The 27,405-nt window shown below is 38.8% G+C and overlaps 1 protein-coding gene across 2 annotated transcripts; it reads right to left on the reverse strand.

The window, feature by feature from the left end:
* Positions 1-321: 321 nt before the first annotated feature.
* LOC139951304 (uncharacterized) lies at positions 322-27,405 on the reverse strand. 2 transcript variants are annotated; one of them, XR_011787749.1, is made up of 12 exons: positions 27,257-27,405; positions 26,593-26,771; positions 24,663-24,747; positions 21,475-23,984; positions 18,660-18,777; positions 16,251-16,326; positions 14,869-15,653; positions 14,112-14,214; positions 13,174-13,374; positions 8,531-8,660; positions 4,234-6,204; positions 322-4,095 (listed from the first exon to the last, which is right to left on the reverse strand). XR_011787749.1 is itself a non-coding variant. In XM_071950128.1 (11 exons), exons 4-11 carry the CDS (start codon positions 21,617-21,619, stop codon positions 5,222-5,224), a joined length of 2,541 nt encoding a protein of 846 aa, XP_071806229.1. In that variant the 5' UTR covers positions 21,620-23,984; positions 24,663-24,747; positions 26,593-26,771; positions 27,257-27,405; the 3' UTR covers positions 322-5,221. The 2 variants fall into 2 exon arrangements, 1 of the variants encoding a protein (XP_071806229.1); XM_071950128.1 differs by having other exon boundaries at positions 322-6,204.

Consider the following 27,405-nt stretch of genomic DNA (forward strand, 5'->3'; position numbering starts at 1 on the left):
GTAATTTGGAACGCACTGTTTGTGTCAATCCTATAGTAGATCCATAAACCAGCAAAACAAATCATTTCAAAAGTGGTAGAATTTTTTAGATAATGCTGAAATTCTGCAACAGTTATGTCCACGCAGGATGCATAATCTGCAACTGGAATACAAAATCTGAGAAGCATGACTGTAAGTAACGCTTCTCCAATTATTGTTTTACTTTATTAAAAAGTGATATCGTTTTCCTTGACCACAGTACTATTAAGTGAAGAGTTTCTCAGATTGCATTAAACTTTCTAAAGCTGCTGTACTTCTTACCGAAGTTTAGATTGCCATTAGTTTGTGATTACCGAACGTACACAGACCCTTTAAAGAACATGGTGTTTTCATTATGATTGCTGGATTAAACTCGCAGGTTTTTCAAACCAAATTCAACAAAGTCACATCTACTGCCACAACAGACACATAAAAACCAATCATTTCCTTCTTTAAGCAGACAGTCAAGTCTTTAAAACCTTAAAGGGAGTGTACACTTTTGGTAATAACTCAAAAAATAATGACCTTAAAATCTTACTCAATAGAGCAGTGGAGAGCTGTTGATATTATAAAACATCGTTAGAAACGACACCCTTTGAAGTGATGTAGTTTTATAGATAGAGGAGACATTTCACCAAAAACTTGAACCTGAGAAAAACTTGAAGCCTTTCTCAGGCATCTGAAGACCACACAATCCTTTGAAACAAGTTTTTTGTTTCATTGTTGTCTTGCAACTTGGTAGACCAATTCGGCCAAAGTTTTCACACATTTGTTATTTTATGCATACACTGGAGTAAGAATACGTGTCTTTGACAATTACCAAAAGTATACCCTGCCTTTCACCGCCTTACATTCTAAACACTTTAAGTACAAGTATAAGCTGTTACAATAAAATCCACCATTAAGAATTGAATATTTATATGCATTTGGCAATTAAACAATAAAATAACACAAGCAATTAATATAACACATAATACTTTTGTAAATCATTTTTTTTTTTATGTAATCATGGCCATTCATATACAGACATTAAAATATTGAAGCAACACAGGCAAACAATGCACGATGAGAAGTTAAGAATAAAAGTCAGTGGATAGGTGTTCTGGGAAACTTTGACATTTTGATTTTTTTTTCCGTATAAAAATGACCAATCTAAATGCATTGAATTATGTACAGCATTGCTCATGTTGTACACACTTAACTTGGTGCAAGACATTGAGTATGGTGGTAGCCCACCTGTGTATTCATTGTGCACTTGAATTCACATGAATTCTTTAGTGTATTGTAGGAGGGGACTTCTGTTCTTCATCTCAAATAAAAACAACAAGCCTCAGAACAACTACTAGTCTCAAGTAATCTTATGAAAATAAAGTTGTTTGAATTGTTAAAGAGGGGGTTCTAAGGTTAAATTCAATGTTGTGAATTACAAATAGGATTCGGACTGCCTCTAGCTACTGGGCTACCTCGGTAGTCTAGTTGTAAAGACATTGCTCCAAAAAATCAAGGGTCGTGGGTTTGAATCCCACCAGAATAAAATGCCTGATATTTTTTCACAGGACTCGGGAAAGTGCTGAGTATACAGTGCAAACACACATCGGTGTACATGGTGTATGGGTAAAAACCAAAAGTAATATTACCAAAATTTGTTAAAATCCTTTTAAATAAAAAACTTCATCAGACTTTTTGCTAGAATGAAAGACAAATTAGAAGAACAACGTCTTGAGTTAAAGATAACATTGATTAAAATAAGATTATATTTCAATTTTAAAAAAGCAAGGCAAGGACAATAATTTCTTTTGCAACAAATTTGATACAAAAATCTACCTCAGACTAAAAACAAATCTACAACACAAAATGCAATAAAAATTGTCACATTTAAAAAACAAAAAGTAAAAAAAAACAATACAACAAACTGTTGTTAAAAAATTACTTAAATTACACATGCAATGACAACAATCAAATTTACAAAGCAGCTTAAAACATTGGAACACAAAAATTTCGTATAAGTTGATGAAAATAAATTTTCTCTAATCTACTAATATTTCTTACACGTTGGAAGCTTTTACCACTCATGAATATGTAAATTAGGTTAATACGTAAATGAGGTAAATATGTAAATGAGGTGAATACATACCAATGTATGTCAACCTATTGGTCCAATCAGATTCAAGTTCATTTTGTTATTTGGACTCAGTTCATGCTGTAGACTTGTGTACAGGTCTGTACAAGTCATGATTACGGTGTTAGTGTAAAGGCTGTCACATGACTATATACTGTTTGTCGCATTGGTAGCGTAGCGTAACGGCACTCATGCAACTTTAGTTTTTGTCGTGGTGGCATTATAATGACTCTCACAAAGAACTGATATTTAGTGAAATGTGAGACTTTGGAACGCTAGGTGGCAGCAGACTTACCAATACAAAGAACAATAGACCTTATCGCAAATACCAATGCGCAAGCGCAGACTGTTGAACGAGGTGCATTGTGGGATATATATGAATCAAATTTGTAATCAGCTAGACCACAATGCACCTAATTCCAAGCTTTACGCGCGCGCCCCAGTATTTGCGAAAAGGTCTATGGATTTACCTGGTAATTCTGCTGCCACCTAGCGCCCCCCAAAAAATGCACTAGCATGTGCTTTATAAGCCTTTTTGAGATATGGCGGACACAATGCTACAACACTGTAAAGTTGTGGTAAATTTGTGCGTATTGACCATAGATATAGAACATATGTTATTCAGTGAAGTGCGCATTTTAGACGACGCGGCGTTTACACGTAAACCTAATGACCACCAACATGGTGAGCGTGGCATCAGTCGCGGCGTGTGACGCGCGCCTATCACGTCTGCCATACCTAAAAAAAGGCTTATTGGACGCTGCAAGAGAAAAGGTTTGCGGTAAGAAAAGTCTGTGAAACTGGATCCCGACTGTGTATGAAAATATTACGCAAACAGATACAGAAATATTCTAAATGTAATTACTGATATTAGCGCACCTTGATCAACTGCACCATACTGATACTCTATGAAACTGTGTAAATAATATCTCCATTATATCATGTTATTACGATTAGAATACACGATTACATGTGTACTGTGTATAAAATTGTTTTTACTTTTGTTCCGTTTAACAATTAACGTTTAAAAATCTATGCATAATAGCTTCAACCATCATAAAATATAGCTTTTTTTTAATATATACAAATTGGGCAATATTAAAAACTGGCTACAATTAATCTAATTGTACACACATAGGTCAATACTGAGTATGTTCTTTTCCTTTAATCAATTCTAAATGTAATTGTCATCAACTGCATGTCTTTTTAGTTGCTAATTAATACTAAAAATCAGAGAGATTAATTATTGTAACTTGCAGAAGAGAAACTGCTCAGCAAAGGACACAGCTTTATGTACACATTGTTCGAGCAGCAGGCATCAATGACCATGGAGCACAGCTTGAGACTGAAAGCGTTTGAATTTTTCCCAAGTAAGTAAAAATGGATGGCCTGGAGAAACCCTCACGGCATAGGAGAAAACAAACACACAGTTCTACTCACACATAGCACCTCAGCCAGGAATCGAACTAGGGACATATTAGTGAGAGGCAAGTGGTTTATGCACAAACCAATCATGACACCCAATTAACATTCCGTGTTTACTTCATAATCAACTAACAGCAAGAAAATTTAATTGATTTCCAATTTCTTTTTAAGCTGACGCAAAAAAAAAAAAAAAAACCTAAGCTCAAAGTAAAGGCAATATTTCTCAAAAAAGCCTCTCTAATGCTGGATGTTTCTAAAGCTACATTTGAATAAAGTCCTCTACTACTGACTAATTCAATGTTTGGCACATGTACTTTAAGGGTAAACTTCTGCTGAGTATATACTACTCATTGAACGTAGAATGGTCATGTTTCCCCTACCAGGCCTGGAAATAGCTCACGGCACCCACAGCAATTGCTGTGCTTTTGCTGTGGTGCCGTTTGTAATTTTCCAAAACAAATTTACACTTTCCTCATTGAAGTGCCCCTTACCGAAAGAAAATAGTTTGCCCTTTCAAGAGCTAAGTTCAAAGCCTTTCAAGAGCAAAGTTCAAAGCCTTTCAAGAGCTAAGTTCAAAGCCTTTCAAGAGCTAAGTTCAAAGCCTTTCAAGAGCTAAGTTCAAAGCCTTTCAAGAGCCAAGTTCAAAGCCTTTCAAGAGCCAAGTTCAAAGCCTTTCAAGAGCTAAGTTCAAAGCCTGCCCTACACCCACAACCCTCCACCACAAAAACCACTAAACACAAACAATATCCCTTTTTCATCCAAGAAGGAAACGACTAATAAACCTTTTGTTTTGCCAACTCCTTTTTTTTCCCCCTAGCCTTTTAGCCTGAGCCTCATTCACTAATTAATTACTTTTTACCCAACCTCACCACCCATGATGTTGTCCTTTGTGTTTCCATCTTCTTGCTTGTGGTCAAGCCAGTCCCTTCCCTCCCCCCCCCCTTTCTTGTCCCCCTATTCATTGTTTACCCCCTGCTTCTTCATGCATGCTTTCTAACCCCATTCATGTATTTCCACTTCACTGCTTTTGTTTCACTTAGTTACCTGTTCATGTTTGTTGTGTTATCATTTAGCCTTCGAGAAAAACTTTGCTAGGGTCGAAACGTCAGGCTATTAACTATTTTTTGCATTTATACTCTCGGTCCATTTGGTTGGTAAGTCGTTTGCAACAGCTAATTAATTTTCTCATCTCAATATCCCTTTTAATAAGAAAGCTCCACATTATATAATACGTATGAAAGGTTTACACTGCCATCAGATTGGGCGCTTTGGGCTATAAAAGCATTTGAAATGAATGAGGAAGGGGTCAATATGCCAAAGATAAACATTTTTCTATAACATTTCTGGACGGGTTAAATTGACCAAGAGAGGGCGCTATACAAATAAGAACATGACTCTTGGGGTTTAGGTCATGCGCATTAACAGAGACATGGAGAGTAACCAGAAGCCTGCCTTACTCTTAAAGTTTGACCCAATCTCAAGGAGCTGCTTCAGCAGAAAAAAAGTCGCTTGACAATGTTATGCTTAGCAGAAATGAGCAGGATACCAGTCACAAATTGTACAGGGGGCATGGTAGTTTGGGTGGTTACCTTATTCTGGTAAGCATGTGCCTAATAAGCAGCTTAATGAAATTGAGATGACAGATCCTACTGCATGGGTTTAGAGTCTTGTTTCTTGGAGTGGAAAGACAATATCTTCATATTCATCTATGTTGTTGTTAGCGTTACCATTAGCGTTACCTTCCGCCGCATCTTGTTGCTTCCACACCGAACTGCTCTCAGCTCTTGGCTTTTCTCCTTTACCATCTCCGCTTTTCTCATGATGTCCGCCCTTTTTTCCTTTGCCCTCGCTTGTTTTCTCAGGATGTCCGCCCTTTTTTCCTTTACCATCTACGCCTTTCTCATGATGTTTGCCCTTTCCTCCTTTACCCTCGCTCGTTTTCTCAGGCTGTCGGCCCTTTTCTCCTTTACCATCGGCTCCTTTCTCATTATGTCCACCTTTTTCTCCTTTTCCCTCGCTACCTTTCTCATGATGTTCTCCCTTTGAATGCTTTTTCTCCTTCTTGGATTCCTTCTTAGCTTTCTTGGCCGCCTTCTGTTTCTCCTTTTTACTGGACGTTGCTGGCGACACCAGGCTGACTATTTCATAACTATGACCGCCTCCACCTGCATTGTTGACATTCTCGGAGGGTTTATTCGACTCGACGTCAATGTACATGTGTTCTTTCTTCTGCCAGAGATTACTGCTAGTCGGTTGTTCGTCAACGTGGACCATTCCACCAACAATAGCGGCCGTGTTGGACTGCGGTGTCAGAGGCATGTCTTCAATCGATTGATAGCTATCTTCCTGTATGTCCTGTGGGGTCGGAGGAAATTCTGGAGCGCTGTCTCTCTTCATGACCTTTGACCCTTGACCTTTACTCTTTTTCTCGACCACAGCGTATACTGGAAGCTCATCATCGCTCATGGATTGTGCTTTGAACTCAGTCCTGGCATTGTTATTGCTTTGACCTGACGTCGCCTTGTGGACCTTGTTAACCACGGCGTAGTTTGCCTCGGAAATATTATTGTTGTGGCCACTTCCTGGTGCGTCGTTTGGGACGGCACGCTTCTCCGTAACTGCATAGGGTTGGATATCATCATCTGGAATGAGAGGAATTTTTTTGTAATTTGTGTGAAAAGAGGAAGAAACTATGAATAAATAGTAAGCGTGCAGGTATAACCATGTGTCAATCTTTTATGTGGGAGTGTTGTGTCTACATTGTGTGAAAAATACTTCATAAAAAGATCTGTTACTGCCAAAAGACTGAGCAAGTCAAATGAGTGAAATCAAAGCTTGTCTTTTAACGGCAGTGGACACTATTGGTAATAACTCAAAATAATTATTAGCATAAAACCTGATATGGTAATGAGTAATGGGGAGAGGTTGGTAGTAACAAACATTGTGGGAAACGGCTACCTCTGAAGTAACTTAGTTTTGGAGAAAGAAGTAATTTTCCAAGAATTTGATTTTGAGACCTCAGATTTAGAATTTGAGGACTTGAAAGCAAGCATCAGAAAGCACACAACTTCGTGTGACAAGGGTGTTTTTTCTTTCAATACTATCTCGCAACTTCGACGACCAATTGAGCTCATAATTTCACAGGTTTGTTATTTTATGCATAATGTTGAGATACACCGAGTAAGAAGACCGGCCTTTGAAAATTACCAATAGTGTCCAGTGTCTTTAAAAATTATAACATGAATGAAAGAATTCTTAATTGTCTACAAGAAACCAGAACAGAGGTTAAGTCATGGCCTCTGGTATGCTATGTTTACTGTATTTGCGAAATTTATTTTACTTTCAAATTATTCTGCCAGCAGTATATATTACAAGTAATGCAGATTTAAAGAAAGGATAATATTACCTCATGAAACAAAAACTTACAAAGAAACTGAATGTTCATGACTTTCACATTTGGCTTGGTTTCAATATCACTTTGAACTTGATGAAATGAATCAGATATAATTTTGAATTTAGAAGGGTAACAAACACGCGACATTTTATACCATTTTTACATGAGGTTAATTAATTACTCAATTTGTGGCAGAACAAGACAAAATTGAATGGAGCAGGATTTGAGCCAACAACTGGCAGAATAATGTGCCTGCCAATAAATAATGGTAGAGCGCCGGCACTTTTCCAAAGGTCTCACAAAACAAATATTTGAATGTTCATGACTCTTACATATGGCATGGTTTCAATATAACTTTGGACTTGATGAAATGAATCCGATATAATTTTGTATTTTGACGACACATATTGCATTAGTAGGGTAACAAACACAGCTGCAATGTATACCATTTTAACGTGAGGTTTGTTACTAAGTTTCAAGGGGGTAAAGACACAATTGAAAATAGCAGGGTTTTAACCAACAACTGCCGGAATAATGTGGCGACCAATAAATAATGGTAGAGCACCGGCTTATTTCCAGAGGTCTCAGCTTCAAGTCCTGCTCTAGTCAGTTTTGCCTTTGTTCAAACAAAAATTCTTGGAAAATTTACCCAGTCAGTTTTCCTTGCGGTATATTACTTATTGCTATGATGCAGGATCAATGGGAGACTTTGGAACGCTAGGTGGCAGCAGACTTACCAGGTAAATTTCAATTGTTTACGTAAATCTGATCATGCGCACTTTACCGTGAACAATGGATTTTACCCGACCTGGTAAGTCTGCTGCTACCAAGCGTCCCAAAAGTCTCCAAAAGATATGGGTAGAGTGTCATGGCCAAGTGGTTTTAAGCATCAAATTTGAGTTATCGTGATCATGGGTTTGAATCCCAGGCGTGACAATTGTGTCCTTAAAGACATATAGTTGTCAAAGACCAGTCTTCTCACTTGGTGTATCTCAACTATGCATAAAATAATAAACCTGTGAAAATTTGAACTCAATTGGTCATCGAAATTGCAAGATAATAATGAAAGAAACAAAACATTCTTGTCAAACAAAGTTGTGTGCTTTTAGATGCTTGAATTTGAGACCTCAAAATCTAATTCTGAGGTCCCAAAATAAAATTAAAGTATTTTAGTGGAAAATAAAATCTTTTTCGAAAACTAAGCTTTTTCAGAGGGAGCCGTTTCTCACAATCAACAGCTCTCCATTGCTAGGTACCAAGTAAGTTTTGATGCTAAACATTTTTTTGAGCAATTACCAATCATAGTGTACAGTGCTTTTAAGCAAGATGTTTTACTATAATTGCTTCTCTTCACCCAGGGGTACAAATGGGTACCAGCGAGGGTAGAGGTTGATATTGTGTTTGAAAAAGCCCTTGGAGTGCTACAGTTGCCCAGGTTGTAAATTCCCCAAGGAGAAAGATTAAAGGAATGTAACATTCCTTTAATCTTTCAATGACCAAGGCACTAATGTAAAGTGCATTGAGACGTTATTGTAAAATGCCTGATGTAAAAACAAGTCATAATTATGACATACCTGTGGGCTGATCAGGGGCAGCTTGAGTTGGTTGTGGTCTCGTTTCGTCTGTTATCTCTTCATAAAGGCGTGGTGCCTTCGTCATCTGCCAATCATTGCTGGCTGATGGCTCTATACTTGAAGATGGCCCCTGAAACCAAATCACCAATAAAATATAATCAAATAATCAATCCAGAAAACACTCTTCCAATCATAAATAAATCCTTCATCTATCAGGGGCCAAGTTCATAGAGCTGCCAAAGCGCAACAAAATTATATATACTTATCAGAACAAGGCAACCAGCCAACATACTGTGTCATCTGTAAGCGCCATCCTGCCCACTTTTGCTTAGCAGAATATTGTTAAGCACTAATTGCTGCAAAAGCAGCTCTATGAAATACACGATTTCAATCCTCATTCTAGCACAGACGTTTTCAAATCTCATTCTAACACAGATTAAATTTCAAACCAGCAATAGTAATAAAAACCTCATCCTGACGTTTCACAAGACGAATGAGCCACGTCCGAAGTCTAAAACGTAACTCCTGTGCCATTCTCTTAACTTCCCACGTTTAACAGAACACCACGAGGTACTTATCCACAATAATTTCTGATCATTCTGAACTGTAGTTCCTTTCACACCAATCTCTGCTTCTATTCCAAAGAAGGAAATCACTTCTTTTGAAGCGAAACCTTTTCATAACAAAACTAGTATCTAAAGTTACTATTTGTAAGAGCCCTTGATTGAACTACCAGGTCATTGTCTAGATACCTCATCCAGTACCTGTACATGACACTTAGACCAGGACCTAATTCATGGAACTGCTTAAGCAGAGAATATTGCTTAACAATTGTTTGCTAAGCAGAAATGAGGATGATACCAGTTACAAATTGTACATGTGACATGATTGTTCGGCTGGTAACCTTTCTCACACGCACATTAAATAAGCATTAGCATAACCTTAAGCATAATTTGGTTGTGCTAAGCTACTTTTTGTTGTGAAGCAGCGTTATGAAACTGCCTAGGGTCGAGACTTTATCGATGATGATCACCTGATTAAAACTGAAAGTTACAATGTAACTCTACACTAATGTACATGAGACCATTGTGGCTTTGTCTTTTAACGATTTTGATGATATGGAAAGGTTTGCGGTTACACCATGCAATGACTATCTGTCGGTATGGTTCTGAAAAGAAACGTTTGTTTCAATTCAAAGTTTTAATCAGTATGCTCTGATTGTCTTCTGGAGAAAGGTGGACTCTGATGCTGCATGCTCCTTAAGTACTGTGAAGGCAGATTAGCATGAAGGCGGGATGATGGTGTAATATGGTTTTTTTTTAAAGTAAAGTTTTTGTACTGAACTCAGTCCCTAAGCAAGACACTTTACTATAATTGCTTCTCTCCACCCAGGAGTAAATGGGTACCTGTGAGGGCAAAGATGGCAGTACATGTAAACTGCTCACAAAAAGTAAGGAAACTTTTTTCAATCCAGTATATTTGTTATTATTTATTACTCTCTTCTTTGTATATGGTATATATCAATGCAAAGCTGAACTGTTCCTCTTTAAAATGATACCACATTTGCAATGATTACATGTTGCTGAAGTTGGCTACACGAATAACAATGAGGCAAAGTCACAAATCAAATGTGCCAAAATTACCGTTGTCTGTGAATGGTCAATAGGTAATGCTCAATAATCAAACCGATCAAGTTTTTCAGAACCATTCATTAATGGTTTACACAAAGATTTGCATCAGTGAGCTCATCAGAAACAATTAACCCTCATCTCTTGAAAAACACATTGTTTGATGGGTATTTGCAAGACGATATTCTATACAGCCGATTGCAGTCCCATACTTGCAGACTCCAGGACCAAAAAGCCATCTTTCAAGATGACAATGCTCGCCCCCATCGAGCCTGACTGGTGACTGACTACCTGAACAATGTTGGGGTGCACCGGATGGATTGGCCCGCTAACAGACCTGAATCCCATGGAACATCTGTGGGACCAGCTTGGCCTCGCTGTCCGCGCCAGAACCACCAACACATCAACTGTGGCTGACCTAACCAGGTTCCTGAAGAATGGAACGCCATCCCTCATCATCAGCGCATCACAAGACTTTTATGCAGCATGAGAAGAAGGTGCCAGGCTGCCATCAACGCCTTCGGATCAACCACTCGTTACTGAACTTTTTGTATCAATAAAGTGTATTAAAATCAGTAATTTGTCTTGCTCTATACCAAACTTCTTGTCTCAAAAGTGGATTAAGATCAGTAAGTTGTCTTGCTTGTTTCAATTACAGTGTCAATTTGATTGTTCACACGGTAACACAAAACTGCTAATTTTGGCACATTTGATTTGTGACTTTGTCTCATTCTCATTAACGTGGTCAAGTCCAGCAACATGTAATCATTTCAAGTTTGGTATCATTTTGAAGAGAAACAGTTCAGCTTTGCAATGATATATACCATATACAAATAGAGTATTAAATAATAACAAATATACTGGACTGAAAAAAGTTTCCTTACTTTTTGTGAGCAGTTTAGTTGGAGGCACAAGCTGTATACTCCCCAGGGAGCTGAGATGGTTTAAGGAATGAAAAATGGCCCAGCAATGAGGGTTATAATGTTGAAAGCGCTTTGAGACATGGTGTATAAAGCGCTATGTAAAAACCAAATTTTATTATTATTATTATTTACTGTGGACCTCTAGACAATTAAGATGAGGTAAATAAGCAATAAATAAATAATTGTTAGAATTCACTTGCATCACAGCTTAGAAGCTCAATAGAAAGGATGGATTTCTTGGCAGCCAGCTGATCAAAATAATTAACCATGGAGCAAATTTTTCCCAACGTTTTACATGAACTTTACTTGTACCTTGAAAGTGATTAAAAACAAATTTGAGCTTAGATTTAGTCTTTACGACTTTAAAAAAGAAAAAAAGAAAATAGAGAATATCCTTAAATAAACCAGCCATGACTTTTACCCATAGTTTTAGGGAATTAGAGCAGGTTATTTTTTCAGGAAATCTAGTGCCAACTTCCTCGTTTTACTTTCAAATTATTTCCTCATTTTCACTGCTGAAGACAAAACAAACAATTATTAATGCTGTTTGCACTTCCTGTTTTAGTATGCAACACTGTTACATGTAAATGGTGTTTGAAGCTTTGCATGGTGTGGAGAATAAGAGTAACTAGAAATATAAATATATAGTAAACTTGCGGGTACAACCATGTGTAAAAATCTCTTGTGCAACAGTTGAGTTGTTCTTGTTGTAGTACAAAAAAGGCAAAGTTACATTCTGGTTTCGGATAAAATTTCAAAGCAAGGGTTGAGCGTAGCATACAATTGAAATGTTTTCTTTAAAGGCAGGGTATACTTTTAGTTATTGTAAAAGACCAGTATCATGACGTGGTGTTTCCCAACATATGCATTATAAATTACGAACATGTGTGAAATTTGGGTTCAGTTGGTCATCGAAGTAGCAAGAAAGAAATGAAGGAAAAAACACCCTTGTTTCATAGCGTCAGGGTCATTGAAAATTCCACATTATTTCAGACAGGAAGGTCGTATGATCTTGATTTTTTTTATGTTGAGATTTGCTCGTTGGGATTAGGATGATAAACTCTAGAATGAAATTTACTTGATATTCCTCATTACGATAGAGCGGGTCACATATAGGGTGTGGCATACAGGGTGTGGCACATACAGTGTAGCATATAGGGTGTGGCATATGGGGTGAGTATACCTGTCTATCACCAGGTAGTGGGTGTTTGGATCTAGGGTGTGGAGTACAGGGTGTGGCATATCGGGTATGGCATCTAGGTACATGTAGGGGGGGGGGGTGTTTGGATCTACGGTATGGCATATACATTGTATAGGGTGTGGCATCTAGGGCGTGGTATACCTGTCTGTCACCAGGTAGGGGGGGGATATTTGGATCTACAGTATGGCATATACATTGTATAGGGTGTGGCATCTAGGGCGTGGTATACCTGTCTATCACCAGGTACATGTGGGGGGGGGGTGTTTGGATCTACGGTATGGCATATACATTGTATAGGGTGTGGCATCTAGGGCGTGGTATACCTGTCTATCACCAGGTGGGGGGGGGATATTTGGATCTACAGTATGGCATATACATTGTATAGGGTGTGGCATCTAGGGCGTGGTATACCTGTCTATCACCAGGTACATGTGGGGGGGGGGGTGTTTGGATCTACGGTATGGCATATACATTGTATAGGGTGTGGCATCTAGGGCGTGGTATACCTGTCTATCACCAGGTACATGTGGGGGGGGGGGGGTGTTTGGATCTACGGTATGGCATATACATTGTATAGGGTGTGGCATCTAGGGCGTGGTATACCTGTCTATCACCAGGTACATGTGGGGGGGGGGGGGTGTTTGGATCTATGGTATGGCATATACATTGTATAGGGTGTGGCATCTAGGGCGTGGTATACCTGTCTATCACCAGGTACATGTGGGGGGGGGGGTGTTTGGATCTACGGTATGGCATATACATTGTATAGGGTGTGGCATCTAGGGCGTGGTATACCTGTCTATCACCAGGTACATGTGGGGGAGGGGGGTGTTTGGATCTACGGTATGGCATATACATTGTATAGGGTGTGGCATCTAGGGCGTGGTATACCTGTCTATCACCAGGCAGTGGGGGTGGACTCATTACTGGTTGTTTTTCTACATGTTGATCATCTACAGGTTCATAGATCCCATCATGGTCTGCATCAAGTGTTTGGTCCTCTTCGATGGATTGGTAGTGAGTAGCGATGCGAGCATTCTGCTCAGCTTGTTGGCGAGCTCTAACGACGTCCAGGCTTTCCCGAGCCGATACCTGAAAGATAAAAACCAAGGCATAGTTGAGTGTTTAAGACATCTAATGTACTTGGGAAATACATGCATGGCTTGATATTGGGGAATATCTACATGACTGTAGCGCTTGTAGCTTAACATTTTTACTGGACCACAATTTATATCACAAGACAAGAATCAAGATGCACACGTCTGTTTATTTGTTCTGGTATCTGTCACTTTGTTCCCGAGTCTGTCACTATGTCCTTGTTTATGACACTTTGTCCCTGTCTGTCACTAAACCCCTGTATAAATAATAATTTGGGGGGCTCGGGGCCTCTAGCTGCCAGCCACATCAACCCATTATGACCACGGAGCACAGCCAAGACAGAAAATGTTTGATTTTTCCAGAGGGAGGAAAACTGGAAAGTCTGGAAAACCCTCAAGGCACAGCAGAGAAACAACGCAAAACTCAACTCACATATATGGCCTTGGCAAAGAATCGAAACAGGGTCACCTTGGTGAGAGGTGAGCGCTTTACGCACAAGCCAACCATGCCACAAAATCTGTCGTTTTATCCCTGTCCGTCACTACATGTTTGTCCTTGTATTTGTCACTCTGTTCCTGAGTCTGTCACCATGTACCTTGTTCATGACATTTTGTTCCTGTCTATCCCTATATCTCGGTACTGTCATTTGAGACTAGTTTGTTTACAACAAAAAACGGAATTCTGGTAGATAAAATGTAAGAATCCCAGCCCTATTTCAGTGCTCAATGTACCTGTGTGTATGGAGGTTCTTTCTTCTTAGCGGACCCAGTGTTGATACCTTCAGACATTACACTGACAACTGCTCCTGCTACTGCATGCTCAGTGCTGGACGTTCTGTATAACAAGTATTAACCAATATATATTTGATTTGTGGTAACACCATGTGTGTATCTACTTGCCAAGTAGAGTTCGCTCTTAGAGAACTGTCTTGCTTAATTCTACTACCGCGGAGTAGATTGTTTGGGTTTTCGAGAGACTTCTCAGTTCTGAAAAGAACTGTCCTGCTTATTAACTATTACCTGGGCGGATGGTAAAGAAATAGGTTGGGTATTAACCAAAGTATTAACCAATCAATCACTTCATTCATCATGTTGTAATTTCATTAATTCCAAACTGGTTCCATTTTAGCCTTTTAAAAAGACTCTGCTAGGGTCGAAACTTCAGGGCATTAGCTTTTTTTTTGCAAAATTTCATTTAATCTCTTGCTTCTTCACAATGGAAGTAAGACTATTCATTCATCACTGCTGACTCCACAGCTTTTTGACATTTTTTTTATAAAGCCCGGTTCATACTTCCTGCAAATGCGAATGCGAAGCGAATTTTACGTGAATTTGACGTCACAACCCTCCTTTCGCACCGATATTCGCAAGTGAGTTGAGCAGAGTTGATCTGCTGTGAATTATTCAATGCGAATTTTTGACATCAACATTCATATCGCATTCGCTTTCGCAGGAAGTATGAACCGGGCTTAAGAAAATGATGACTGACCTTTCAATCGGAGATACTTCATCAGCGTCCTCTTCATTCTGTAAATCAGGTGGCTTGTATGGCACAGGCGGAGCTTCTTCATCATCAGCCCCGCCCGAAGCCCTACCTCCTACCCCGCCCACCGCACCACTTTCCAGAGTGACATCTCTCAGCCGAGCATAACCACTCTTTTCACCGCCATCAGGCGACGAATCTCTCACGGGATGCTTCTGCAAACTACGAAGTCTCGCATAACCATTCCGGTCATCTTTGTTTCCAACGCTCGCGTAGGATGCAGTTTCGGTTTCTGTGACTTTCCCCACGACAACGCTTGCATAGGCTTCATCTAATTCCTCTTCATCCAAGTCCTGCTGGTCGACGACCGCCGGATCATTGGTGTCTTTCAGGTTAGGTTTCGACGCAGAGGCCATTTTATTAGCTGCGCTGTCAGTAACACAAGCGTACTGATCATCATCTTCAACATCAGCGATCTCTTCTTCCTTTGATGGTTGACGCTCGACCTTTGACATCCGATTATTTGCTCCTTTGGTGTCTCCAATGACATCGTACGTCCGATTGTAGTCATCCTCCTCTTCCTCATTTGTGGGCGTGACCGGTGCCATGGGAGTGGGGGGTAGCTCTGGAAGCCTTCGGTCGATCGTCGAGCTGCGGATGAGTGCCTCATCCGCGGCTCCAATAAGTGACTTTTGGGACTGAACACTGGATGAACGGTCCTTAGGCTTGCTGTTTTGTGGAGCTGTTGGTTGTGGATCTGTTGGTGCCTTCAACTCGTCTGGAGTTGGACTCTAAGGAAACAAAACACAGTATTAAACCATAAATAGATTAATTTAATTGAACAGAATTTGTGAGAGTTTGTGTTTATCCCTTTAATCTGCTTTGTTGTTAAAAAATCTAACAAGCTGGCAAGAAAAACCGATTTGAAACAAACCAAATTATTATTTAAATCTGTTTCTAAACTGCCTAAACAGTTCGAAGCCAACATATTTTTTTTTAAACGAAGCAAACAGTATTTTTTTTTTAAAGATAATAGAACCTTCTAGTTCCTGAAAGAATGATTGACATCCCTTTTGTTGTTAGAATTATCTTATCTTATAATCCTCTACAAAATGTAACACATTATTTTCCTTCCCCTACAACTTTGCTGTGTTCACCCTCCCCCATTATTGCATGTTTGTGGTTTGTGACTGTGAAAACTGGGTATCGTGTTCTATTTTAACTCCGATCCATCATAGAAAGTACTATAGTTCAGTTTGGAATTGGTAGAACTGGTTATATAGGTTAAACGGAAAACCGGAAGTCATCAATCAATTTAGCCGTTTAGGCAAATAAATAAACATGCAAGAATCGCCTAATTGTTAAGAATACTTTCTAGTTGGACTTACCAATGGTACGATGTGTACTTCATCATTAACAGCTTCAATATCGCCATTTACTTCTCCTTCTTCTGTCTGGCCGTCCCTAAAACCAATTACCAAAGAAAACCATTTGTTTTTGTACAAATTGACTGCGACACCACAAAAGCAAACATTATGTCAGCATGTATACAAATAGAAATTAAGAATACAGCATATAACCAAACCATGCTATAAGTTGATTGTTTTTTAAAAGCAGTGGACGCTATTGGTAATTACTCAAAATAATTATTAGCATAAAACCTTACTTGGTAACGAGTAATGGGGAGAGGTTGATGGTATAAAAAATTGTGAAAAGCGGCTCCCTCTGAAGTGACGTAGTTTTTGAGAAAGTTAATTTTCCGCGAATTTGATTTCGTGACCTCAGATTTAGAATTTGAGGTCTTAAAAATCAAGCATCTGAATGCACACAACTTCGTGTGACAAGGTTTTTTTTCTTCTTTCATTATTATCTCGCAACTTCGACGACCAATTGAGCTCAAAATTTCACAGGTTTTTTATTTTATGCATATGTTGAGTTACACCAAGTGGGAAGACTGGTCTTTGACAATAACCAATATTGTCCAGGGTCTTTTAATTATCAATGAGTTGTTTGTTTGTTTGTTTATTTGGATGATCTTCTCGTCAAGGGAACTCGGAAAAATAGCAGTAGGGAATATCAATGCCAAAGCTGGCAACAGCCAGTCTCTTTTGAGAAATTATTGGTTGAACACTTTTGATCAAGAATTGCACAAACGACATGTACTTGATAATTGTTGTATTTTGACTCTTTTAGAAAAGATGAAATGTTAGTTGGTGCAAATAAATAACAGCAAAACAGGCCAATATGTTTTCATGAAATAACAGACACTATGCACAACAATGAGTGTTACTAAAGCTAAGAATGCCTTGCATGAGGATTATTACCTGGTGAAATCGTTTGTGTTTATATTTGAGCAGAGTAAACTCTGCTGATGAGTTTACAGCCTCAATGCTTTAAAACCTCTGGCTTCTGGCCAATGGTGTTATTGAAATGTCAAGCCCAGCAAAGCAAGACTAAAGAGAAAAGGATAACCTAATGTGATAGGAAACACTTCATGATCTCAATTAGTAAATAAAGTTCTTGTTAATCTGGACACAGAAAAGTTATAGGTGTGTAAGTCTTGTGACATCATCACTGTGACATCATCAAAGCAGGTGCACCTATTATGATGAGTCATCTCATAATGGCAGAGACTGAAACAACTTAATCTCCAAGACAGTAGTAGGCCACTTAAAGGCATTGGACACTATTGGTAATTACTCAAAATAATTATTAGCATAAAACCTTTCTTGGTAACAAATAATGGGGAGAGGTTGATAGTATAAAACATTGTGAGAAACGGCACCCTCTGAAGTAACGTAGCATGAGAAAGAATAAATTTTCCACGAATTTGATAGCGAGACCTCATATTTAGAATTTGAGGTCTCAAATCAAGCATCTGAAAGCACACAACTTTGGTGTTTTTTCTTTCATTATTATCTCGTAACTTCAACGAACGATTGAGCTCAAGTTTTCACAGGTTTGTTTTTTATGCATATAATGTTGAGATACACCAAGTGAGAAGACTAGTCTGTGACAATTACCAATAGTGTCCAGTGTCTGTAAGCAGCATCCAGCAACAGTAGACTTGTGGACAAGTCGTCAATGGTCCCACCTGGTGAGATAGGAGAGTTGTGGCGGTGCTATGGCAAGATCGCGACTTGTTGCATGCTGACTTCTACTCCCCATTAAAGTCGGGCAACCTGCATTTCGCACCAGAGCAGTGATCTCGCGAGAGCACCGCCACAACTCAACTATCTCATCGTGCGGGACCACTAACAACTTGTCCACAAGTCTAGCAACAGAGTCCTGAAGCATGCTTCTGAAGACAATCAGAGCATACTGATCAAAACGTTGAGTTGTCAAGCATCGGTTCTTTGCAGAACCAACACAACTCAAAAGAGATTTACACATGGTGCTATTACGAACCTCACCTATTTTTACTCCCAACAAGCAAACTTTCAAATCCGTTTAAAACTAAATGAACTCCCTTTTTTCAGTTCAGATTTATCCATTGTAAATAAAAATCCTATTCAGTCACAAAATAACTGCAGGGCTTCGATAAGAGTGCCCCCCCCCCCCCCCCCGCCCCTACCCCCAGAACCCCTTTTCCCCAGCAAGCCCCCAATAAGCCCAACAGTTTAAGTTAAGGATCAAATCTGTGAGGAATATAAAATTGTTGAGGTTTTTGGAGTATAAGGCCTAGGTACACACAGCCTTTTTTACTGTGTAGCTTGAAGGTGACGCTGTGCACTGTCAAATCTGTCAATGATAAAAAGAAACTTTTTAGCTCAAAACACAAAAAAGATGATACTTACTTTTTGGGCTCATTGTCGCCACATGCACAGAGAACTAACGCAGCAGACAGGGTCACCATTGTTGCCATGGAAACAAACAAAATGCCTACAAACCTGGATGATGAGTAGCCCCCAAAACCTGATGAAAAGGTAAACAATAGTTTAATTTCTAACATAATCGAGGACCCTGCGGATAAATAATAAAATAAAATAAACGCTGAAAGGACTTCAATTGATTGACATGTTAATTGATTGATTGCACCAATGAAAAAAAATTGCTTTTAATCAGCATTTGTTACATAATGAAGACCTCATCTTCAATAGAGTTTGTTTGTTTTGTTGTTTGTTTGAGATAATCTTCCCAAACAAGGGAACTCTGCAAACACCCACAAGAGGATTTAAAGGAACACGTTGCCTTGGATCGGACGAGTTGGTCAAAACAAAAGCGTTTGTAACCGTTTTTTATAAAATGCATATGGTTGGAAAGATGTTATAAAAGTAGAATACAATGATCCACACAAGTTTGCCTCGAAATTGCGTGGTTTTCCTTCTACTGTGCGAACTAACATGGTCGGCCATTTATGGGAGTCAAAATTTTGACCCCCATAAATGACCGACGTGTTAGTCGACGAGGTAAAAGGAAAACCACGCAATTTTGAGGCATGTTTGTGTGGATCATTGTATTCTACTTTTACAACATCTTTCTACTCATATGCATTTTATAAAAAACGGTTACAAACGCTTTTCAAAGACCAACTCGACCGATCCAAGGCAACGTGTTCCTTTAAACGCCAAACTGGCAACAGCCAATCTCTCTCATACAAACATGTCATTAGTTAAACGTTAATTGCACAAATCAAGAAATTGTGATTCAGTAACTAGACCACAATACTTATTGTAGTAACTGAGAAATCAGCAGTTAGCTTGGTAAGATTGAAACCCACGAGTTAACCGGAAAGATTTCTGTATCCTATGACTACTTTTTCACTCCCTTTTATTTTATTTCATTAAAAATGAAAAAGCTGGATACGTAAATTTGTCTGATTCCTTTTGAGGGTCATTGGGAGCCTTACTAAAGGGCAGTCAGGTTGATGTAAGTGGTTTTGCCTCATCTTCCACCTCTGGGACCCGGTTCGAATCCCACCAGGAACACTATGTGGATTGGGTTTTCAGTCCCTACATGACTGCATGTGTTTTCCCTGGAATAGTTCTCTGCCAGGGTTTTTCTGACACATCTGTAATTTCTTCATCGTCTTCTCTACTTGTTTGGATCTAATCAAAGCGTTGAGAATATACGATATCCCAATCCAAACACTTAGTTTAGATTCTACTTCATAAGTACAAAGTAGCTAAGTTAAGTAGACAGCTGCACCTGACGTGGGCAATAAGGTTTATCGCGATTCAGAACTGCAATGCGTTGTGGGAAGGCATATGGAGCAGTTTGCTATGCGGTTTACATTGTCATGCACGACTCGCGCACGCATCGCCTATATTATATCTTTGTGTGGGTTCAGAACTTCAAAACAGCGCCCTCTCTTGATAATTTGCTAATTGGGTCTGTCCACACTAATGGGACCATTTGATGTGACTTTTTTTTATAAATGGGTGACAAAAATAAACAAGAAGAGTTTTGTCAAGCTTGTTTCCCATGCACATTCCAAATCACTTCAAGGTTTTTGTTTGCAAAGAGCAAGACACATTTATCTGTATTTTAGCAATAACTGGGGATCATCTTCAAGATGATTATGTTTGTAACAGGGGAATGTTGGACAGACATTTAGTACATAAATGGTGAGAAAGGCATAATAATATAAACAAATTGCCAAAAATGTTGTCCCCTACAATTCTGTTGTCCCTGCAAAGAATGTTTCTAGGCAAAACCAAGACATCTGCGTGGGTACTCAAGAAACTACAGAGAGTTATCTTGAAGATATTAGGTTTGTAACATGGACAGATATTTGTCACAATATGTCTGTCCATGTTAAAAACAAGGATAATGTAACACTCCTCCCGCCGTCGCAACTAACCCTCTCCATGCTTTAAAATTAAATCTCTCCCACTCGTTGCGTTTATGCCAAGTTTGGTTTCTGGGTCGTAATGTCAGTCACTGAGTCTGCATGGACAAATTGTACAGAAACTGAAACTTAAACTATAAAATATATAACGGATTGTTTTCAAAAACTATCTCACTCGACCCGCAGCCCCATAGCCATTACCCCATTGCTACTTCTGTAAACTATAAGGCTCTTCTACCCATAATGTTTATCGTGAATAGGGTCTGTCCACGCTAATGGGTCTTTTTGGTTCCAAAAGATACCTTTTTGGACTGTGACTGGGAGGGTACACAAAATACAAAATTTTTCCCTGTATTTTGTTTTGTACAATTCTCTGCTGATAGTGAGTGTGCTTACCAAACAGTATAACAAATGTCTTATTATTTAAGAAGTTACGCAGTTTTCTTTAAGACACATTGTTTGTAACGAGGACAGACATTTTGTATTGGAATTGACTAGAAATGGATGACACAAATAATTAATTAATTGATTTACTCAAAGGTTAATTAAGTTAGACCCATTGCCCCTATTTTGATGGTTATCTGTAAAAACCAAGAGTACCTTGAGGTTTTTCAGCTGGTATGAATGTTTGTTTTTGGATAACTTTCCGTATGGCGCCACCACTTTTTCACTCATTTTTACAAAAAGGGATATATCCCATTGAGGTAAATTGGATACTTTATTGGTTCATATCGAACGAAAAAGTGGTGGCGCCAAACGGAAACTTTTCCTTACATATTAGTAACTATGTACAACAAAAACAACACATTTATTATACGAACCAAATTGACCGCCGTCGTCCGCCGTGCCTCCATCGTCACCATCATTCGCTGCACCGACAGGCAGCGATTGAACACAACTCAGGACATTTTGCACCACAAGAACACAGAAAACCCACCCTGAAAACCTCTCTTTACCTTCCATCATAATAATATTGACTTCGATGACATGATGTTAGAACAGAATCCATCCATTATTCGCGACAATCTTATGTTTTTAATACCCGGAAATAACAACCGATATAACAACAACTTGAACAAGCAGCCATTTTTTTTTCAATAGTCAGTGAACAGTCAGTCGGGTGCATTTACTATCTGGTAAAAGTACGTAGTAGGAATACATGGTGGCGTCTGGGTGCGAGACTAACAAATAAATAAACAAGTAGTAAACAAAATTAATGTAATGCCGTTCTATAAATAGATGTGGTATTCGAGATGAGTCATCGGATCCTGTTTTCTTAATATAGGTTAATTATTCCAAGGTAATATCAGTTATGTCTAAACAAAATATGAATCGATTAAAACAAGAAACCATTTAAAATGTTAGTCAATTTTCATTAAAAAATTATACTAGTTATATAAAAAAAAAAAAAAAAAACGGAGTCGTTTCAAACAAGATTTTATAACAAAACTTAAAAATGCCTAGAGAAAGGACCCCGTCAAATCAAACAATTGGGAGATGAAGAAAAAACGTATAAAAAACCTCGATCTAAAGGAGGGCATTTTTTTCTTCTTTTTTTTCACGAAATTATTTAAAATGCTCACACAGCTTTTGACAGTCGGCCTACATGGGAAAGTATCGTTTACTCTTTGAACTTCCATCATCTGTATACGGGTTGTAATTTGCATAACGTCCAAAAAACAAACCTTTAAAAAAAAATTCCATTTTATTTCCTGGCCTATCATTGCCATCTATGAAATTACCCCACAACAGGAGTGCGTTTTGGTGACCCAATTATTTTATAGAGCTGCATGCATAAAGCACAAAAAGTAGCTATACATTATGCTTACCAGAACAGGCCACCAGCCAAAATTAATACGGTCACATGTACACTCTTTTAAGTTTTACTGTCATCAAGCTCATTTCTGCTATTAAGCAGAAAATTGTTAAGCAACTTATATTTTTTTCTATAAGCAGGTGTATGAAATTGGCCCAGGTCAAAATGGTGACCGTATTTCGGTTTAAAAATGTTGGATTTTAGATGTGATTGGCCGTTATAACTAGGAGCTAGGCTTTACACTGCGGGTTGAATCTCATCAGGTTCAATAACGAAGTCCTCGATTTGGTTTTCTACTCCGAGTGCTTGGATTTTTTTAATCAAGATAATTATGTGTCAAATCATCACCTCCTCCCCCGGAGATTTGCTTTACTGCTCTGCTGGGTTTTAATTAACACTGCTTGGAAAGATTTGGCTCTCAATAAGAAAATACCCGGAAGACATAAATCGACCTTCGGGCTTTAAGAACACTTCTATAATTTCAGATGAAATATTACTTTATTAATCCACGAGTGTCTGAGTCGCTGTATAGTAACTTAAAAAAAAAATAATAATAATATTCGTTATTACTTTTTATCTTTTAAAGACACATGGACACTATTGATAATAATTTTGTCAAAGACCAGTATTCTCACTTGGTGTGTCTCAACATTATGCACAAAATAACAAACCTGTGAAAATTTGAGCTAAATTGGTCGTCGAAGTTGCGAGAGAATAATGGAAGAAAAAAACACCCTAATTGTCATACGACGTTGTGTGCTTTCAGATGCTTCATTTCGAGATCTCAAATTCTAAATCCGAGGTCTCGAAATCAAATTCGTGGAAACCAACGGTGTGTTGTTAATAAACTTAATGTTTGCGTGTTCTGCTTGGAATAAAACGATATTATATACATCACAAATTAATAAGACACATAAAATGCTATCATACTTGTTTGCAATCAAGGCTTCATTTTTATTAAAGATTCAACCACACAGAAAAAGCACCGAATAATGTAAGATAAGGGTAGATTGTCAACCATTAAATGGAATGCATTTCCCCCGAGTTCCTACTAAAAACTTTGGATTTAATGTAGGCCTATCCCCAAATTACTTTCACAGTGTAAGCGTTTTTGGTTGTCTTTACAACTAATTATGAAAAAGGAACGGCAGGTTATTTGTTAAAGGATTTGGTGTAATAAGTTATTCGAATACAGATTTATTAGGTTCAACATATTTTCAAAACAAGGGATCCTGGCTAAATGACTATAAAAATAGGGGATCTCTTACTTGTAAAAAACGTATATTTCTATCATTTTGGGGACAGGGTATTTTATTTTATAAAGACCACTACAACGTTACTATGTTAATAAGTAGGGTTTGTGGATACTACGTCATGGGGAGACTAAGGAAGAGCTGAGAGAGGGCGCCATACTCCAATAGTCACGTGATCTGACCAACGCACATGGAGGCTTGGATGACTTCTTAGCTACTGCTCTTACGTCTACGTGCTACGAAGAACTGACGGAAATCTAGGCTGAAAAGAAAGAAGAAAACAAAATTACTCATGATACATATCTCAAAAATAGACTTCAATGTCAGGAGAGGTCATCTATAGCCGTCGCGTCATTTCCCCCAATAGACTCGTTCTAAACTTAGGAATAGTCCTAAGGACTTATTAACAACTTTAGGCTAGTCCTAAGTTAGAATGAGTAGCTCGTCCTAACTCCAGATAAGACTATCGGTCTTAACTCTTTAGGAAAATCCACCCCTGGGGTGCGTTTTCGTGGTAGCAACCAATACATGTTGTGGTAAACCACTTACCAAATGACTGAAACAATTATTGCTCATCACCACGAAAACGCAACCCATGGGCTCTATTTTTTAATAACTCTATGGACGAGAGGTATCGATACGGAGCACTGCCCTTGGTAGGGAGGTTGTGGTAAACGCGCCTGCACTACAAGGTATCACACATGGTGGTCGCATGACTCACAAAATGGCGCAACCAAGATTAGTGTGATGTTGACGTCACAGGTTAATTGGGTCATATTGCCACTAAAAATCAAGATGCCTTTCTTTTATGTCCATGCAATACATATTGTATGTATGTATACACAAATTGGTTTGGTGGAAATGAGTGCACGAATGAATGAACTTATACAAGACGTAATGTGACGTCATCTATAAACTTGTTTACTTCTTGTTTACTAACCTTGTTTACTTCTTGCACCTGTTGATTGACCGACCTCTGACCTTGTCGCACGCACACCTCTGTCCTGTGATCTGGTCAATGCAACCTGTTGTAACGTCACAAAAAAAGAATGAAGACAAATTACAAAATGATAAAACAGAGATAGAATGTAATTATCGTCACCCTTTATATTATATGGATTGCAAATAACTTCATTGACGATGACCACCATCTTTGATGAAAAACAATGGGAAAATTGCACGCTTGTATAATACGCGCTGCGCAGGACTCTCAGCCAATGGTAGTCTTTCTTTCCACGCGTGTGTATTCATCTACAATGGCGGCCAAATCCACATTGCCTCGTGTACGAAGCGATTCACAGGCAACAGCCAGTTCCGGGCAATCTTCAAGAAGAATGGATATGGGCAATTCCAAGCAAACATGGACATGACACCAACAAATCAAATTTTTGACACAACTTTCTCTCCACTTAAAAGTTATAGCTTACATATGAAATCAATTTATTTTTAGTGGTTGACAAGGAATTAACCAAATTTTGCCAAATAAGAACTCAACTTGGGCTCCATGTAGGCTTGGCTAGTAGAATTGACTGGAAAACTGTAATACATCTGACCGTAATGCGACTAACCATGGTTTTGCCATGTAGGCCTATACCCACAACTTCAAGTTGCTGACCATTTTTAAGTATCCTGTTGGATACTCATGTGTAAGAGTTGTGTGTAACATGTGGTAAAACTTTCGCAAACTTTTTAGTTAGAAGAAACTTGAATTGTGACTAGCATATTTTGTCCATGTCCTTTTGTGTAATGCGACTGACCGCGTTTTTACAACGTTATAACATCCAGAGCACAAAGCCCACATTTCTAATACCATCAATTCAAAGCCTTGGGTGTCAAGTACAAATCAGTCCCTATAAACTTAGTGGAAAGAATATCTCGCACAGAACTACAAGCACCGAGATCAAGGAATGACACAGACAAGTTTAGTGTAATGCGACTGACCATGGAATTGCCCATAATAATATGCACTTTTTGAATGTTCATCTTTTGTTTTAGGGATCGTGAGGCATGGATTGGAAAATGACTCCTGTGCTACCAAAGTGGTCCTGCAGCATGCACTGCAGTTGGTTGGCTCCAAGTTGCCTGCAAAAGTTGCCTCGCGTGACAAGGTAATAAGACTGATATCTGGTTTTATAACACCTCATAGATAGATTCTGCGTTGTGATTGGTTTATAGCGCGTCACAAGATGTCTTAGTTTTACTAGGAAGGCACACCAACGGCGACGTACTGTACCATTAGCAGCCAATGTCCTATACCATAGCAACCCGGGTACTATTCCGCGCTGAGTGGTACCGAGATGTCTAGGTCTTTGTATGGGGTGTTATAAGACAAAAAATATCGATTCCGGCTTTTTACTCGAGCTACGCGGTGCTATGGTTAAAGACACTGGACACTATTGGTAATTGTCAAAGACCAGTCTTCTCACTTCGTGTATCTCAACATATGCATAAAATAACAAACCTGTGAAAATTTGAGCTCAATGGGTCGTCGAAGTTGCGAGATGATAATGAAAGAAAAAACACCCTTGATTTCGAGACCTCAAATTCTAAATCTGGGGTCTCGAAATCAAATTCGTGAAAAAGTACTTCTTTCTCGAAAACTATTCCACTTCAGAGGGAGCCGCTCTCCATTACTCGTTACCAAGAAAGGTTTTATGATAATAATTCATTTTGAGTAATTACCAATAGTGTCCACTGCCTTTAAAACAATAATGACACCCTCGGTGACCCCCTGAGTGTTCTATTTTCCCTCGGCTCCACCTCGGGAAAATAAAACGCCCAGGGGATCACCTCGTGTGCCATAGTTTCAAAAATAGCACTTGAAGCAGTCAATAGTCAATGTATACCCAAAAAAAAGAATTGTAACTTACGGATGTATTGTCTGCCCCGTCCGCGTTTCTGCAGCATGTATTCAAAGTCGTCCACATCGGAATCGTCCCAAGCTCCTCTCTTCTCAAATTCATCAGCGTCTTCTTCTGTGTAGTATGGAGTGACAAGCACCACCAGGGCAGCCACGATGGCAAGGGCTAGAAGAACCTTCGTATTCATTCTGAAAATCAAACAAATTAATTTCAGCAAAAATAAATGTAGTCTCATTTTATACATTCCAAACCACACATGTTTCGAGATTCCTTCTGAACAACATTCTTTATTAATACTATAATGCATCCGTGCACACGTAATATTGTTTCATTATACATTCAAGATTACATTTTCACCATCCTATAGTTGAATTCCTGCAGCCTGTGTGCAACACTGACGAGATTTAATTTGATTTTGGTTGGTGTCGGACGAGGCTATTGGTGGCGTCCTATACCATTAAGACTTTTGGACTTAAGACTTTTGGACATTAAGACTACCAGGCAATCTCAATACAGAGAACCCATTCACATTATGAAAGTTCTCATAATTATTTCTGTCAATAAACGCTTTGGTTTTGCACAAAACTGTTTTTCAAAACAGATTTCCATCAATGTGCGGTTATTTCTCGATTATTTAAAACTATTACCACAATTACAATGTTGATTTTCTTACCTGCTGATGGCTGGATGCACTCAAACAAGACAAGACAGACTTTAGAATCAGCAAGACGGTATGAGCTAGAAATCACAACAATCTCTGAGTTTTATACCTTTCCGACACCCACGCCGCGGCCACTGGCATCGATGGACCGCAACGGTCGC

The sequence above is a fragment of the Asterias amurensis genome, chromosome 19 (assembly GCF_032118995.1).
Source record: "Asterias amurensis chromosome 19, ASM3211899v1".
NCBI classification, from domain to species: domain Eukaryota; kingdom Metazoa; phylum Echinodermata; class Asteroidea; order Forcipulatida; family Asteriidae; genus Asterias; species Asterias amurensis.

Excerpts from the sequence above, each read along its gene's own strand:
- LOC139951304 (XM_071950128.1), bottom strand. The coding sequence starts at position 21,619 with ATGATGGAAGGTAAAGAGAGGTTTTCAGGGTGGGTTTTCTGTGTTCTT. Across the intron at positions 13,375-14,111 it reads AAGAACCTCCATACACACAG|GTATCGGCTCGGGAAAGCCT; the intron begins GTACATTGAGCA and ends TTTATCTTTCAG. Across the intron at positions 6,205-8,530 it reads TGCCCCTGATCAGCCCACAG|ATGATGATATCCAACCCTAT; the intron begins GTATGTCATAAT and ends CTCTCATTCCAG.